At 24.8% G+C, this 15180-nt stretch overlaps 1 protein-coding gene across 7 annotated transcripts in view; it reads right to left on the reverse strand.

Moving 5' to 3' along the window:
- Positions 1 to 3533: 3533 nt before the first annotated feature.
- The window catches only part of LOC126899952 (uncharacterized), a 40872-nt gene continuing 29225 nt past the window's right edge, over positions 3534 to 15180 (reverse strand). For all 7 annotated transcript variants that reach the window (XM_050675247.1, XM_050675252.1, XM_050675248.1 and 4 more), the window contains 5 exons: positions 14188 to 14328; positions 10876 to 10884; positions 7054 to 7203; positions 5788 to 5937; positions 3534 to 3944 (listed from right to left, as the gene is read on the reverse strand). In XM_050675247.1, the coding sequence (XP_050531204.1) occupies positions 3790 to 3944; positions 5788 to 5937; positions 7054 to 7203; positions 10876 to 10884; positions 14188 to 14328 (605 nt within the window). In that variant the 3' untranslated portion in view covers positions 3534 to 3789. The remainder of the gene's footprint in view (positions 3945 to 5787; positions 5938 to 7053; positions 7204 to 10875; positions 10885 to 14187; positions 14329 to 15180) is intronic.

Below are 15180 nucleotides of genomic sequence, written 5' to 3' on the forward strand. Positions count from 1 at the left end.
TATATTAATACACTTTATTCTCATTAAGAGATATGTAGTGTATTCATTCCGATTACGGAGGATGATTATTGTATTGTTATTTTTCGTCACTACCTCCACGTTACGCGCCTGCTGCTTTCCTTAGATGTGTAGCCGTTTCTTAGACTCCCTCTCTGGAATCGAACCCTTATTTCCCGTTACCCGTTACAACTATGATATTGATATTAACTACTATCATAACATGAAACTAAAAAGTGAAAAATAAATATAGTTTAAAAAAACTAAAAAACACGCTTTTAAAGCACATTGAACTAAAAAGTTAAAAATAATTTTTAAAATTAACTTAAAACAATAATGAACGAAAAATACTAGTATTATTGTGAAAAAAAGCGTCGGGCGCTCAATATACAAAAAATATGGCACAAAGCACCCACGCTTTTTTTCACAATAATACTAGTATTTTTCGTTCATTATTGTTTTAAGTTAATTTTAAAAATTATTTTTAACTTTTTAGTTCAATGTGCTTTAAAAGCGTGTTTTTTAGTTTTTTTAAACTATATTTATTTCAGCTCTCACTTGATCAATTTTAATGACCATGACTACGAGAACACGATTATAATCTTACCAAATTGACAGACAAATATTTCAAAATTATATACTGTAAAAAATGGATAGTTCGAAAACATTTTTTTTAACTAAATATATTCAAATTAATTGGAGTATAAAATTCGTTTTCATACTGCATTACACAGTAAAATCATATGATTAAAATTAAAAATTTTTTAATGATTATACAGATATACAGGGTTTGAATTTTTAATATAACTTTATTCGTCTATTAGATATAAACATTTAAAGTTTCAAATTTTTGAGTTAATATTCAAAAACTCAAAAATTGGAGGACAGCTGATGTGAGCGTAGATGATGTGGCAGATCGTGTCAAGTGGAAGTTTAGGATAAGGTTGGCCGACCCCAAGTAGTTGGGATTAAGGCGAGGAAGAAGAAGATGAAGAAATTTGTTGGTGTACAAGGGATTTTCATTAGAGACTAAAATATACTTTTGAAATTTTTAAGATTATTACCAATTAGAAAACGAGTATTTACAAATGAAAGAATTAATTTAAAACAAAAATATTTTTCTTTTCACAAAGTTATAACAATTTTAAGACAAAAATATCAAGTTTTTTCACAACGTTAACCATTTGCACATAGAAAGTAAGTCGTCGAGAAAAATATTTTTCTCTAACTTATAACATAATCTTTCACTTAACATATTTTTGAAGTCGCAGCATTTAGGGAACATTTTTGATAGTTAAGTTAAAAAATAAATATGCAAACAGTAAGTGTGTCTGATGGGGATTGTGAACTCCTGATTCTTACGATTTTAGCACATGTAATCCGGTAATTATACAATGTACCTCTAGAATGATATAATAAGCAATTGGATAGTTCAAATTTTCGTCATTGTTTTTGAATTAGGAGAGATGCACTACAAAAACAAACTTAATTTTATATTCAATGTATACTACGTTTATAAAAAATTTATGAAAATTTTAATAAAAATAGGTACACATTTTTAAATTAAAAAGAAGTTTTCAAAATGTCAAATAATATATTGTTATTAATATATTACTTTTATTTTGAAAGTATTTAAGTGAGTTGGGGTAGGCAAATCACCTGTAATATAAAAACTACATAACAAAATTATTTAAATGTATTTTCATTTTCATAAAAAGTTTAACTTAGAACAAGATAAAATGATTAAGTAATATTCTAATGTAAATTTAATATTATAGGTGATTTGTCTATTCCAACCCATTCACACAAAATATAAAAGTAATGTCAAAAATATTTTTTTGGCTATTTTAGTTTTAAGTACGTTTTCGGATTATCTATCAAACTTAACCGTTCTTATAGAACTTTAAATTTTATAAAAATTTTTTTGAAAAAAAAAAAAAAGAATCTCCACTATTATTATTCTCATAATTATGACATTGTTACCAATATAGTTAATTTTATGAAAAATTCAAAAATATAATTAATTTTCTATTACATAGCAAGCAAATAACTGTCAAAAACGTATTTTTGATAAGAAATATATGTATAGCTGTAAATTTTGTAAAAAGTTCAATTTTATTTATATTAGACTTTTTAAAGTGTAATTTTTTGTTAGTTAAAAAATATTCATTAGTATAAAATAGTTTTTAATAATTATGTACGTTTAAAATAATTTTAATGTGGGCATAAGTGGGTAAGATATGCTTCTCCTGAGCGTTCTGCTAGCCTCAATATACTTCGGCTGCGGGCAAGTAAGTGTGCCGGCTTTACCTCAGCAATTACCATAATCGCCTCTGTCCACACCGTCCTATACGCCTTGGCTACTCTAAACGCGATGGAACGCTGTGGGCTCAGTAAAAGTTGCCTATGGTTTGTGTACACCAAAGAGGGGCCGCATAGAGCAGCTGACTGTTGACTACTGAAGCTAAAAGCCTTCTCTCCTGTCTGGACTAGGGCCCCCCTATGTTCGGCATCAACCTAGCCGATGCAGAAGAGGCGACTAGTGCTTTCGTTCTCATTCTTGTAATGTGCTCCTTGTATCCCAGATTCTCATTAAGCACCACTCCCAGGTGCGCAATCTGTATCTTTATTGTTATTGGGTGTCCTTGTATTATGAAGTTTGGTTTAATGTATCCCCGTTTACTTGTAAGCATAATCGACTCTGTTTTGCCGCACGACAACCGCAACCCGTTACTCGCCATCCATCTACTCAAGCGCAGCAGCACAAAGTCAAATCAAATAAATCTCACGCATACCATGTAATGTGATTATGTACAAGGTACGAACTAGTCAGCAATAATTAATTAAAGTATAAAAATTAATATAAATATTTGATCTATTGCTTTATCGTTCTGTATTCGGATTATTAATTCTAAATAATTGAGTTATAAGATAATATAAGTATTGACTCATATTGATTTGACATCTTACCTGATGATTTTTCTCTGTTCTTATTATAACTTTTAATAGTATCGGGCAATAACAAAATGACACGAATTCAAATGTTAAGTTCATAAATAACACGTGAGAATTTTGGATAATGATGATTACGAACTTTGCGTATCAATGTCGAGAGCGCGATAAGAATAGTCCCTCGAATATCTGGAGACAGACTCTCTCAAGCCTTCAGAACTGACTGAGGAGGATTAATCTGCCTTTTATAGTATTTTGTATACCCGAACAATCATCATTGTGTCATTCTTGTAATGTTATGGTTTATTGATAAGTAACCATAAAATATAGAAATTAATATATAAATAGCATCAAATATATAAACTAATACATTCGAATAATATACAAATCACTCTGATGTTTTCTATGACGTTAGTATAGTTTGTTTATATATACATATATAAGTTTAGGGTTTTACACATTGTGTTTTATTATTAAGATAAGAGGTAAAAGTATAATTTATACATTTTTTAAAGAGTTGAATACGACTCATGACTGAATCGTATGTAATATAATATAATTAAATGCAGTATGCGTTTGTTAAATATTTCTCAAAGTTATTTATTTAATAGCAATCATGTTATTTTAAGCATACGAATATAATTTATAAATAAGTGTTAACAATCTTAAATGAAAAACAATTATTGTGGACACGAGTAGCCCACTGTTATTTTATGTTATAATAGTGACGAGTATATGACAACAGCTTTAAATATTTAAAACATTTTAAACAATGAGTAAATTTTTTATTGTATAATGCTTAAATGACAAATTAAACATAAAATTAAAAATTACTTTCCGCTATTTTTCTTGACAATATTTGCAACACTTATAATGTTTTTTCGTGTATTTAAAGCAATCCTTGCAATATATTTGTGGACAAAGAGAAGAAAAATTATATTTTCCAATATTTTTATGACACATTGTACATTTTCTTACGGGTTTGAAAGGAATTCCTAAAGTGTAATAATATTAAAACTGTGAAACAAATTATTCATTTAATCATACTAAAATGTATGAAAAATAGTATTTATATTTCTAAGGAAAGTCTATATTTAGTCACCACCACGCTTATTCATGAGACGCGAGAATACGTAAACCAATATGAGCTGCACCCATCCTCACTTGATGTATAGAGTGGGTGTGAGGTACACACAGTCTATTCATCAAAATACTTGTAACTCTATGACTATTGGCCTTAAAATTGTTATTGACCCATCAAAATATTTTGTAAGAAAAGGGCTAAAAATTGTCTATTTTAAAATTTGAATAAATAAAATATAAAATGTTTCATATTTATTTTTATTAGTGATTAATAATAATAAATATACTTTAAATTTGTTTGCCTAAGAAAACAATAATTATTTTTAAAATATATTTCAACTATTTTATCATTTTATCATTATTAATCATTATCAGGTAGGCCTGAGTCATTCTGTATATTTGACTTACATAATTTAGTAAGAAATTGATATTAAACATATTCATTAGTAAAGTAATTTATAATGATATTGCGGTGATCACGCATACTAAATATACAAAGGATTGTTTAACAATAATTCACATAATATCTTTAAAAATATAAAACTTAATACATTTTTTTCTTTCAAGAACTAGTATAGTAGGTTCTATAACTTTCAAAAAATACTAAACTCTATTTAACTTTAGTTTAGAACATATAATGTTCTATTAAAAAACCTTAATTATGCATATTATGCATTTGTTATTATTAATTGTGTATATTATGACAAAAATATGAATTTATCAAAAACCATGTCTACAAAGAAAAGCTGACAATAAGAATAAAATCAAATAATATAACAAACATTAACGACACATATTGGAACACATCGGTTAATGTTAAATGGAAATTAACGAAAAACACCAAAGCGGTTTGGACACTCTCTTAACGTTGGTTAGAAGAAAGAGGAAACACGTGCTCTTCACACATATTTAAAATCAAGTTAATTTATAATAAAATACAGCTCATTAAATAAATATAGTTATAGAAAAGAAAACGGTCTCCATCTGATGATCTGGATACTTTGCCGATAAGACCTGGGCGTTCGCCGTTACCAGATTAACTCCATCATTGAAAAGAATAATAGTGACAAGAAAATAAGAAAAGTGTGCATTTTAGCACGGTAAATGATAGAAGGGCAGATGTAGAGCCAACACTGATCTAATAGTAATTTCAAATCGATAACGGCCAATTTTTTTGTGAGGGACCAATACCGATAAACGATTCTATTTTAATTATATTGATTCTCTCTTGTCGGGTTATCTAGAAGTTAGCGTCGATAATAATGAGTTGTTGACACCGCTGTGTCAGTAAAAGGATCATTCGCGCATTCTTTTACGCGATAAAAGAAATAAGTAGACACAACAAAAAATTATACACGATCCACCTTCGAATTTGTGACGATATAATTTGCAAATAGAACAAAAACAGTACTATGTTATACTTTTAAAGATATTGCGTGCGGCATAGTTAATCTAAAACAGGTTATGTACCTTTTATATTTTATCAAATTTATTTTCGTATTTGAAAATATTAAACAATCTTCTTTATTTGTTTATTGTTCAAATGGAAGCGCAAATGGTGAATAGGGAATCAATACTCATAAATTTAAAAAAAACATTTCTGTGTGAGAAATAAATTTACGATATATTATTACTATTTTGCACATAATATTATCATATAATGGTAATCTATTAGACTAATTTGCCTAATCAATTGCCTATGATCCTTAAATTACCAATTATTGCGTTCTAAAAAAGTAAATATGTATAAAGTACCTCTCACTAAGTATTCTCCGCACAAACATCTAGTTTTCATTTGATAATTTATACATACATTACATAAACTTTTACCACAACATTTCATTACTACCGAATTCCCTATAATGATACCTTCTGGATTTTTACATATATGGCAGACGACATTTTCTTAAAAAAAAAAAAAAAAAAAATTAGAATAATATTGTTATTTATTATATTTCAAAATCATATTTTTTTAAACTCAAATATTTATGATATGCAAAATTTTTAGAGCATTATATATTTCAAAACTCTAAATAAATTAAAATATATTAATAACTCTTGTTAGTGCGAGGATGACTCCAAAAAAAACTGATACTTCATAGTTGATGTGTTTTATTATTAATTCATGGGCTACTGCTCTATATAAATTTGTGTTTGCTACTTTATTAGATCAATTAACACTAACTAACCTGTATACCAAAATTTTGTTTTAAAATTGGTTCACCGATAAGAAATTGAACCCCAGTATATTTAGTGTTAAATGGGAATACATATGAATATTAATAATTTTCCTTCCTTAATCGTGCACTGTTCACATAAGTGGTCATAGGAGTTGGGGATCAACTCTCAAAAATAAAACAAAATAATTCTTGATGAAAAAATGTACAATATTATATTTAGGATTGCAAAACGTTATAAACTTATGCTAATCTATGTTGTAAACATTAGCCTAAAATGTTATTATGATCATACGACGGCTATTAACTCAAAAAATGTTATTTTTAATAATGGTATGATGTAAAATATTAATATTGTTGTATTAATTTTAAAGCAAAAGATGCCATTATCAAATAACATAATCAAAGTTATCCCCTCTGACATTATTATATTAAAATTTATATTGTGTTTTAAAAATAAAACATTTATTGCACCTTTGACATATATTAGTATATTAGAATAGATGTCTCATCTATTTAAATATGCTGTTATTCAGCACATAACAAAGATTTAAAAAAAAAATGTAAAGATTTGCAACATAACATAAAATATAACATTTTTGACAGTATTTTAAAGTAAAACAAAAAAACGTTTGTTTTGTTTTATTTTAAGAAACATATTTTTTTTTTGCAACCTTGATCACATTTTTATTTGCATATAATACTTCCATAATATGGCAATCTATTAGGCTCTTTTAAATCAATTATTCATGGTACTGAAATTAATTAATCCTCCTTTGTAAATATGATAGATATAAACATGACAATTATTGCATCCTAAAAAAGTAAATTAAGTATAAAGTACCTTCCAAAAAGCTTCTTCCGCACAAACAGTTATTTCTCGATGGATGTCCAATACAAAACCTACACAAATTGACACCACAACATTTCATTTTTACCAAATCCAAATCCGTTTTAATTCTTTTATATTTACAGTTAGAACAGACCATAGTTTCTTAAATACAAAATTATTAGAAAAATATTGTTATAATTAAATAGATTTTAAAATAATATATTTTTTATATCAAATACTTATAGTGTGTAAAACTTTTAATCCCGTTTACATTTTAGAACGCTAAATATATTTATAAACTATATCAATAACTATTGTTGATGCTGGATAGAGTCTAAACAAACTCGAAGTGGCACGCGGTGATCTGAAACTCATATTTTGCTAGCCAAAATTATAATTTCAAATTAATTATTTTTTTAAATTTTTTTGTCAAATTCCTATTAATATACAGAGTGATTTTTTTATCATAACCCACTCAATTGCTTACAGAATAAATATATTTAAACATTTTTTATTTTAGTTATATTTAGTTACACATTATTCTTGAATTATTAACTATGTAATACTTTTTAAGTTCATCCCTTATGCCTGGTAAGGTTGTCAACTTTGTTTTTTTAAATGGTAACATATATTTTTTATTTAATAAAATGTTTGAGTTTTTAATTCAATAGTAAATGGCATGTACCTGCGAATATTGATGTATGTAAATCTGTATTTGTAATACCTTGTGTATTATGCATAAATATTAATTAAAAAATTTGGAACTTTAAATGTTTATATCTAAACAAACGAATAAAGTTATATTAAAAATTCAAATGCCATTTACTATAAAATTGAAAACTCAAATATTTTATTAAATTAAAAATATGTGTGTGTCCATTTAAAAATCAAAGTTGACGCCCTTACAAGGCATAAGGGATGAACTTAAAACTTATTACATAGTTAATAATTCAAGAACAATGTGTAACTAAAGATAACTAAAAAAAAAAAATGTTTAAATATATTTATTCTGTAAGTAATTAAGTGAGTTATGATAAAAAATCCCTGTATATTATTAAAGCAAATTACAAAATTTAAACTCCTTAAGTCAATTTTTACTAAGCGTAGGGCTATTTAAATAACGTACTCCTAATTTCTGTGATAATTGTTTTATTCATTTTTTAAGTTCTTTAATGAAATCAAACTTATTTTATAAATATATATTTATATAAATGTAGTAATTTTAAGAATCGTAAACAAAAATTTGATTTCTTTTTATATAAAATAGTTTTTAATTAAAAAGAGTTTTTTAGATTTCATTACATTTAAAACAGCCTTACAAAAAGTACACAACCACATGATATTTTAAATACAACTATAATAAAGTCTTAGTCTTATAGTACGAAAAAAACAGTATTTTTTAAAATAGTTGATTTTCTGTGTCAATAATTTTCTCACTACTGCCCTCATAATTACTACATAAATTTGTGTTGACTATTTTATAAGATCGATTAACCCTATACTATACTATATACCAAACCTTTGTTATAAATTTGACTCACTAGTGAGAAATTGAATCTCTGTATATTCATGTACAAGTGTGGCTACTTACTAATATACTACCGATTTCGTCACAAAATTATGTAACTTCAATCATATAGAAAAATGTTCGAAGTAAATAAGTGTAAAATAAACATCAATTGCTTAGTATATTTAAAGATGTAAATGTTTTATTAATTATATAAGTTAATGGAAGAACATTTGGTTCATTTGTACAGAATACCTTTACTCATAAAGGGATCTCTTCGACAAATATTAGTTGTATACCATTTAACTTTATTTAAAGAAATAAAATTTCTTTTTGATTATTAAATTTTTGTGAAGAGCAATAAGATAATACATTTAATTTATTTAATAATCTCATTATATAATAAGACAATGAATCAAAACTGTTTGCTGGGAAAATTACTTTACTTTTTCCAATTAAAAAAAATGTTTTTTAACGAAGTACTCAGTATTTGATTCTAGAAAAATTATTAATGAGGGTCAGAAAATTTTGCCGATCACTATGAGCGTTTTTAAATTTTGACCGCTTTCGAGAAAAACGATACCTGATAACGGCATTTTGAGACATAAGGTCTGAAATTTTTAACACAGAAAGTTGTGAGAACCCTGTTTAACTATAACCACAGATAAGGTTCATCTTATCTGTGCTATAACTATTGTACTATGGTACATAGTATAATTGTTATTGTAAGTCAAGTGTAAATGTTATATTTAGCTTTAATGTATAATTGCAAAATAAAGAAAAAATTATTTATCGCATCATTTTTGAGGCTTTGAAATATTTGAAAACAAATTTAAATTCAAATACTATAATGATAGGTAATGAAAAAAATTATTTAATTCCTATTCTACAATTTTTGATACAGTAATTAAAAGTTTATTTTTCATATGACTCCACAGAGTGTTTCGTAGGAAATCTAAAAGTTCAATCTAAATCTAAATCTACAAAAAAAAAAATAATATATGGGGGAAATTTGATAGAAGAGAAAAAAGGAAATTGCCATAGTTTTCAGTGAATATGTGGAATTGATTTTTAAAAGTAACCCATAATTTAATAACCTCAAAAAACTCATTTAATGGATGGCATAATTGTTTTACGTCATTGATAAGTAGTAATTATCCGTCTATATGAAATTTTATTAAAGTTTTGAAAAAAAAGAAAGCGTAACTTGATTGAATATCGAGCAATATATTGCTGGCAATTAACTATTTAAAAAATATATATAATGATAATAGAGAAGAAAAAATTTTAAAAAAGTTTGTACAAATTATTTCAAAAACATTAATGTAAAAGAATAACTTCATTTAATTGTTTATAATTATCATTACAAGTTAATAATACATTTTAATTCTATATGTAAATTAATAATTATTTTTAACATTTTATAATAAATAAGTTTGAGAGATAAAATGTTTACGATCAATTGATGTGTAACCCTAAAATTTCTTACCATTATTCACAGAAGACAGTAGCCAGAAATAGTAATATAGAAAACTCTAAAACTGTTTTTGTAATTTTATTTTTTTTCTTGGGAACTTTTAATTATTATTATTATTTATTCCCAAGTGTAATACTATTTTTGTCAATTATGTATGCTTTATTTATTATATAAATTAATTTCTCTTGGCTATATATTTTTATACTATTATTAATATTAAAATTTATATTTATATTATAAATTAATATCTAAATAATATTATTATATATTAATTTATTAATTTAATTTATATATTAATTTAAATAATATAATATTTATACTATTATTAATATTAATCTTAAATTAGACATGTATTAATTTTTAATATATATTAAATATTATATATTCAATATGTTATATTGATTTTTAAATATTTGTTAGTTACTATAATTAAAATGTTGTTAGGTTTCATGAATTTCTATTTATTATTGAAATATATTATCTGTCATTAGAAACTATTGTATTTTTTTGAATAAAACATAAATTATAAGAAGAAATATTGAAATAATTTTTCTGCGTCCCTTGATTAACAATGGTCATTATGTTTTTGCTTTTAATTAACTATTAATTTCGAGTAAAGATTGGAATAATTAATTTTTAGGAATCTATCTATTTTTAATTGCACTGGATACAAAAATTGGAAAATTCAAGGTCTGTATAGATTTTATTTTCTCTACTAAAAAGTGTCAATGTGTTCAGTGATTGAAATTAAAAAACAGCATAAGACTGTTTAATATTTGACTTGAAATTACTGGTTATTCTTATGTTACTTCAATAACAAATTTATATATGAAGTAAATTATCAACTTACTGTCATAATCTGAAAAAATACGATAAATTATTTAATTTAGATATCACATATTAAACATAAATACACATTTTATTACTAGTCGTACATCAACAACATAAAAACAAAATAATTTCTAATTTTTTCAAGATATTACTGAAATACTTTTATGTATATTTATTTTTATTTACATATCTAGCTAAATTACCGAGTCCTACACCCAAAGATAAAACCTCAATCAAAATTGAAAGAAATTTTATCAAGGGTTTATGATAATGTTTTATTAATACGAACAAAATAACTATTCTTATAAATAATTATTGTTCAAGACAAGAAAAAAAATATCATATTGATAAATATATCATTGATTCAATGGTAATGATATATTTATCAAATTGAACAATGAATTTATTATATAGATCGAGGTTTTTCTCTGGGTGTACAGAAACTGCTATCTTTGAATATATATTTTAATATTTTTTAATTATTATAATTTACGTGATATAGCTGTAAGACATAATAGTTTTTTTATTTTTAATGATTTATATAATTAAACCTATGCATTTATTTGTATGTGTGTAATAAAAATTGTCAATTTTTTATGATAATTACTATTTATATACCTCTTTCTTTCGACATACTTCTTTTTAATTAAGACTATTTCCCTTTTTACAGGGTTGGTTTAAAACTTAAAAATGCGTCTAGAAAGTAGAATTTTTTCAACTTATTTTTAATTAAAATATATTTATAGTTTATTCATACGCAGCCTATCAATTAAACATAAATATTTGTCATATTAATTAGATGGATTTTGTTATTATTTAGGCTATATGTGAAACTCTAATTGCAGATTTGAAATTGGCACAAAAATGAGTTTGGAAAAGTATATTTTGGTCTCGGATGAAAATTCATTGTAGACCAGTAAATTTATTTATAAATAACAACATTTTTTTTTTAAGCATCAAGACCTTCAATTTTATATATGTTTGCCATTAAAGTATTAACTAATTTATAATTTTTTATAATTTCTCCGTAAAAATTACAATACTAAATTATTAAAAATCAATTTCATAGTATATTTAATTTGTATAATTAATATTTATACATATTTTACACTTATACATCATAAAACTTGTAATCAGAATATAAATAAGAAATTAGGAGATCATATTGCCTTTGAAATAATCCACCAAATTTTTAAAAGTAAACACTATCTACAGATTTACAACGAAGCGTTTTATATGATAGTGAATTTAATCATTGTCAGATTAAATCTTTTAAATGTCTTTTTATTATAAACTTTAATGTTCGTTTTCACCATGAAAACAAAATGAAGTCCGAAATTTTTTTTTTTTATATCAAAGTATATTACATAGTCTTTAATTTAAGATATATATATATATATATATTAAAGTGTTAGTATTTCAGAAACACCTTCAAAAATTAAGTTAAAAAAGTTCTACTAGTTTTGAACCCCCTCTGTATATAATTAAATAGTTCGATATAAAAAAAAAATGTATGTCGAATGAATGATGTATATAAATACTACTTCTCATGAAAAAACTGTATTGATTTTTACATTATTGAAGAAATTATGGAAAGATAATGTTAAAAATGTAAAATATAAAATCGAGAATTTTAACAAAAAAATATCATTACTGTATGTATATTATGTATGTATTTTTAATTACGCATGAAACAATTCAGAATTTCTTATCACACATTATGAGTCTTGAAAATCCCCAAAAATGGTCATGAGTGATACATTATATATTCTACATACAAATAAATTCAGAACAGTCAAAATTTAAATTCATAATCTAATTTTTCATAACTTTTTTTTAGCTAATAATTAATTTTTCAGAGAAAGAATATCTAATTTTTGTCGGCTACTGAAAAATCACCTACTAAAAGTACGATTGATTCGTTCTGCCGCCCTCAGATATAATGTATGCTGTCGATTCATATTCGGGACAAGTACGTTTTCTAATGACATAAAAAAACCCACGCAAATTCCTGACAGATTTCCGATCAATAGATATTATCATAATATTTGCATTATTATATTGGTGTAAAAATAATCACAGTAAATTCAAATTTAAGTCCCATTACTCGTTATTTACAAATATGTTTTTACAAATTCAGATAAGCAGCTTCCCTGGTGCGTCGTTGACAAAGTAAAAATAATTGGTTATGATCGTAGGCGGGGGACCAGTTGAAGGGTAAGGGTATCGATTACCACATCTCAAAAGGAAAACGTTAAAAATGCTACTAAGAACCGACACATGTCGATAGACAAAATTTCATTTTTTTGCATAAACATTGTTTTGCGCGAGACAACTTTTATATAGGCATGTTTACTATTGAATATAAAATACTAGAAATGATATTAAAGAAAAAATAAAAAACTTAACAACAAATAATTTACTCCTTTATAATTTGGTAAAAATTAATTGGTAATAATTTGGAACTCTAGTATCAATAAACTTGTCCCGTGCAAAACATATTTAAAATTGTTTTGCTTTCTGTTTGGCGTCTTCTTATGTAGGATTTTTGAAAAATTATAAAAAATGAATAAAAAATTGTGATATGATTTTTATATCCCTACATTACTTTGGTTCATGATTAAATTTTCAAAAAAATTTGTCGATAAGCTTAATGTTAAGAACTATTTATAAAAAATTGTCAACAATCCGTTTAGTATACAAATATTTATATTAATATACAGGGTGATCGAAATCTGGTAAGACAATCATTTTCTCAGAAAATATTGAGAATTTTAAATTTCATTATTATGAAACGTAATATATGACAGTATTTTTTCTGGAAGTCAAAATCTTTAAACAATTATAAAACGTAAACGGTTGTTCGGATAAAAAAAATTATAAGAAAAAATTGTTTGTAATTTTTTTTATATTATATTATCAAATCAAAAATAGTGGTTCCTATTTAAAAAAATTAAAATATACATTTTTATCCCTGAAGGGATAAAAAAAAATTCATTTAACTTCATATTATTGTAGAGTTTTATAAACTTAATAATTTTTCTTTATACAAAAATTTTAAATTCTCAATAGTTTCTGAGAAAATAAGTGTCTTACCAGATTTCGATCACTCTGTAGATTGAAAATTAAAAATATCAACATAGACTGTTTAATGAAAACTATATATTTTAGGTAATTTCCCTTATTTATAGAAATTATGGCGAATTTTGTGATATTTGGGCATATTATTTATCAAAATCATTCTATAGAAGCAATTATGAATAAAGCTAATATGCATCAAAACTAAAATAATTATAGTAATGTAAAAACTAAATTTGAATAAAATAATCACCTGGTATCAAATCTGCTCTACACGTAGGACATGCAACACATTTAGTTAACCGATAATCCAAACATTTCTGATGAAACTGACTTTTGCAACACTTTACATTAGTGACATCATCATTTAAAAATTTTCGACATATTTGACATACTAAAAATAAAAATTTTACACTTTATTAATCATATGTTTTTGTTTTAGCTTCGATGCGAAGCTAAGAAGGTTTTCATTTTACTATGATGTGTTTTGTTTTTTTTTTGTGTCTGTTACCACTCTTTCTCAGCTTTCACCGAAACGAACCTTTCAATGATACGTCAAAAGATCACAAATTGTATCTAATCGAAGACATTACCTTCGAAAATTGAAAAAATTTCCCTCGTTCCTCGTAAATGGGGGGAACCTCCAAAAAAATTACAAATTTAAAAATCGCTAATTTTCGAAATTTTTTCAACTTTTTTTACTTAAAATTGCCATAACTTTTTTAAAAATAACCAAATCAATATAATTTTTTTTTACATAGATACATGATATTATTACCTTTTATTTGGTATATTTTTTTTGTATATCTGACTCTTTACCTGCCCATAGGGGGGGATTTAAAATGATAACTTTTTGAAGCCTTTTTTTGGATAGTGATTTTAATCACTGTCAGATATCATTATACTTGTTCCAACTATGTCACGTCACCACTGTGCCGAGCCCCCCCCCCTCGTGCTGGGTTCTTATTATTTTTATCAAAATTGTTAAAACATGTTTTTAAAATATTGATTTCTATAACTTTTTTTTTCAATCGATGATTTAATGTTTTTTTTTTTTAATAATATTTTAACGTTTTAAACTCACCAAAAAATATAAACATAATAACATTTTTATAAATTATACTTTAACTTTAATTTAAAAATAAAGAATATTTTATTTAATATTCTAAGTTAGCGAAAATTTCTTAATTTAGGTGTTCTATCAACTGTTTCAGAAATATAAAATCAGAAAAGTAAAAAAGAGAGA

The sequence above is a fragment of the Daktulosphaira vitifoliae genome, unplaced genomic scaffold (assembly GCF_025091365.1).
Source record: "Daktulosphaira vitifoliae isolate Bord-2020 unplaced genomic scaffold, ASM2509136v1 Scaffold_2, whole genome shotgun sequence".
In the NCBI taxonomy this organism is placed as follows: domain Eukaryota; kingdom Metazoa; phylum Arthropoda; class Insecta; order Hemiptera; family Phylloxeridae; genus Daktulosphaira; species Daktulosphaira vitifoliae.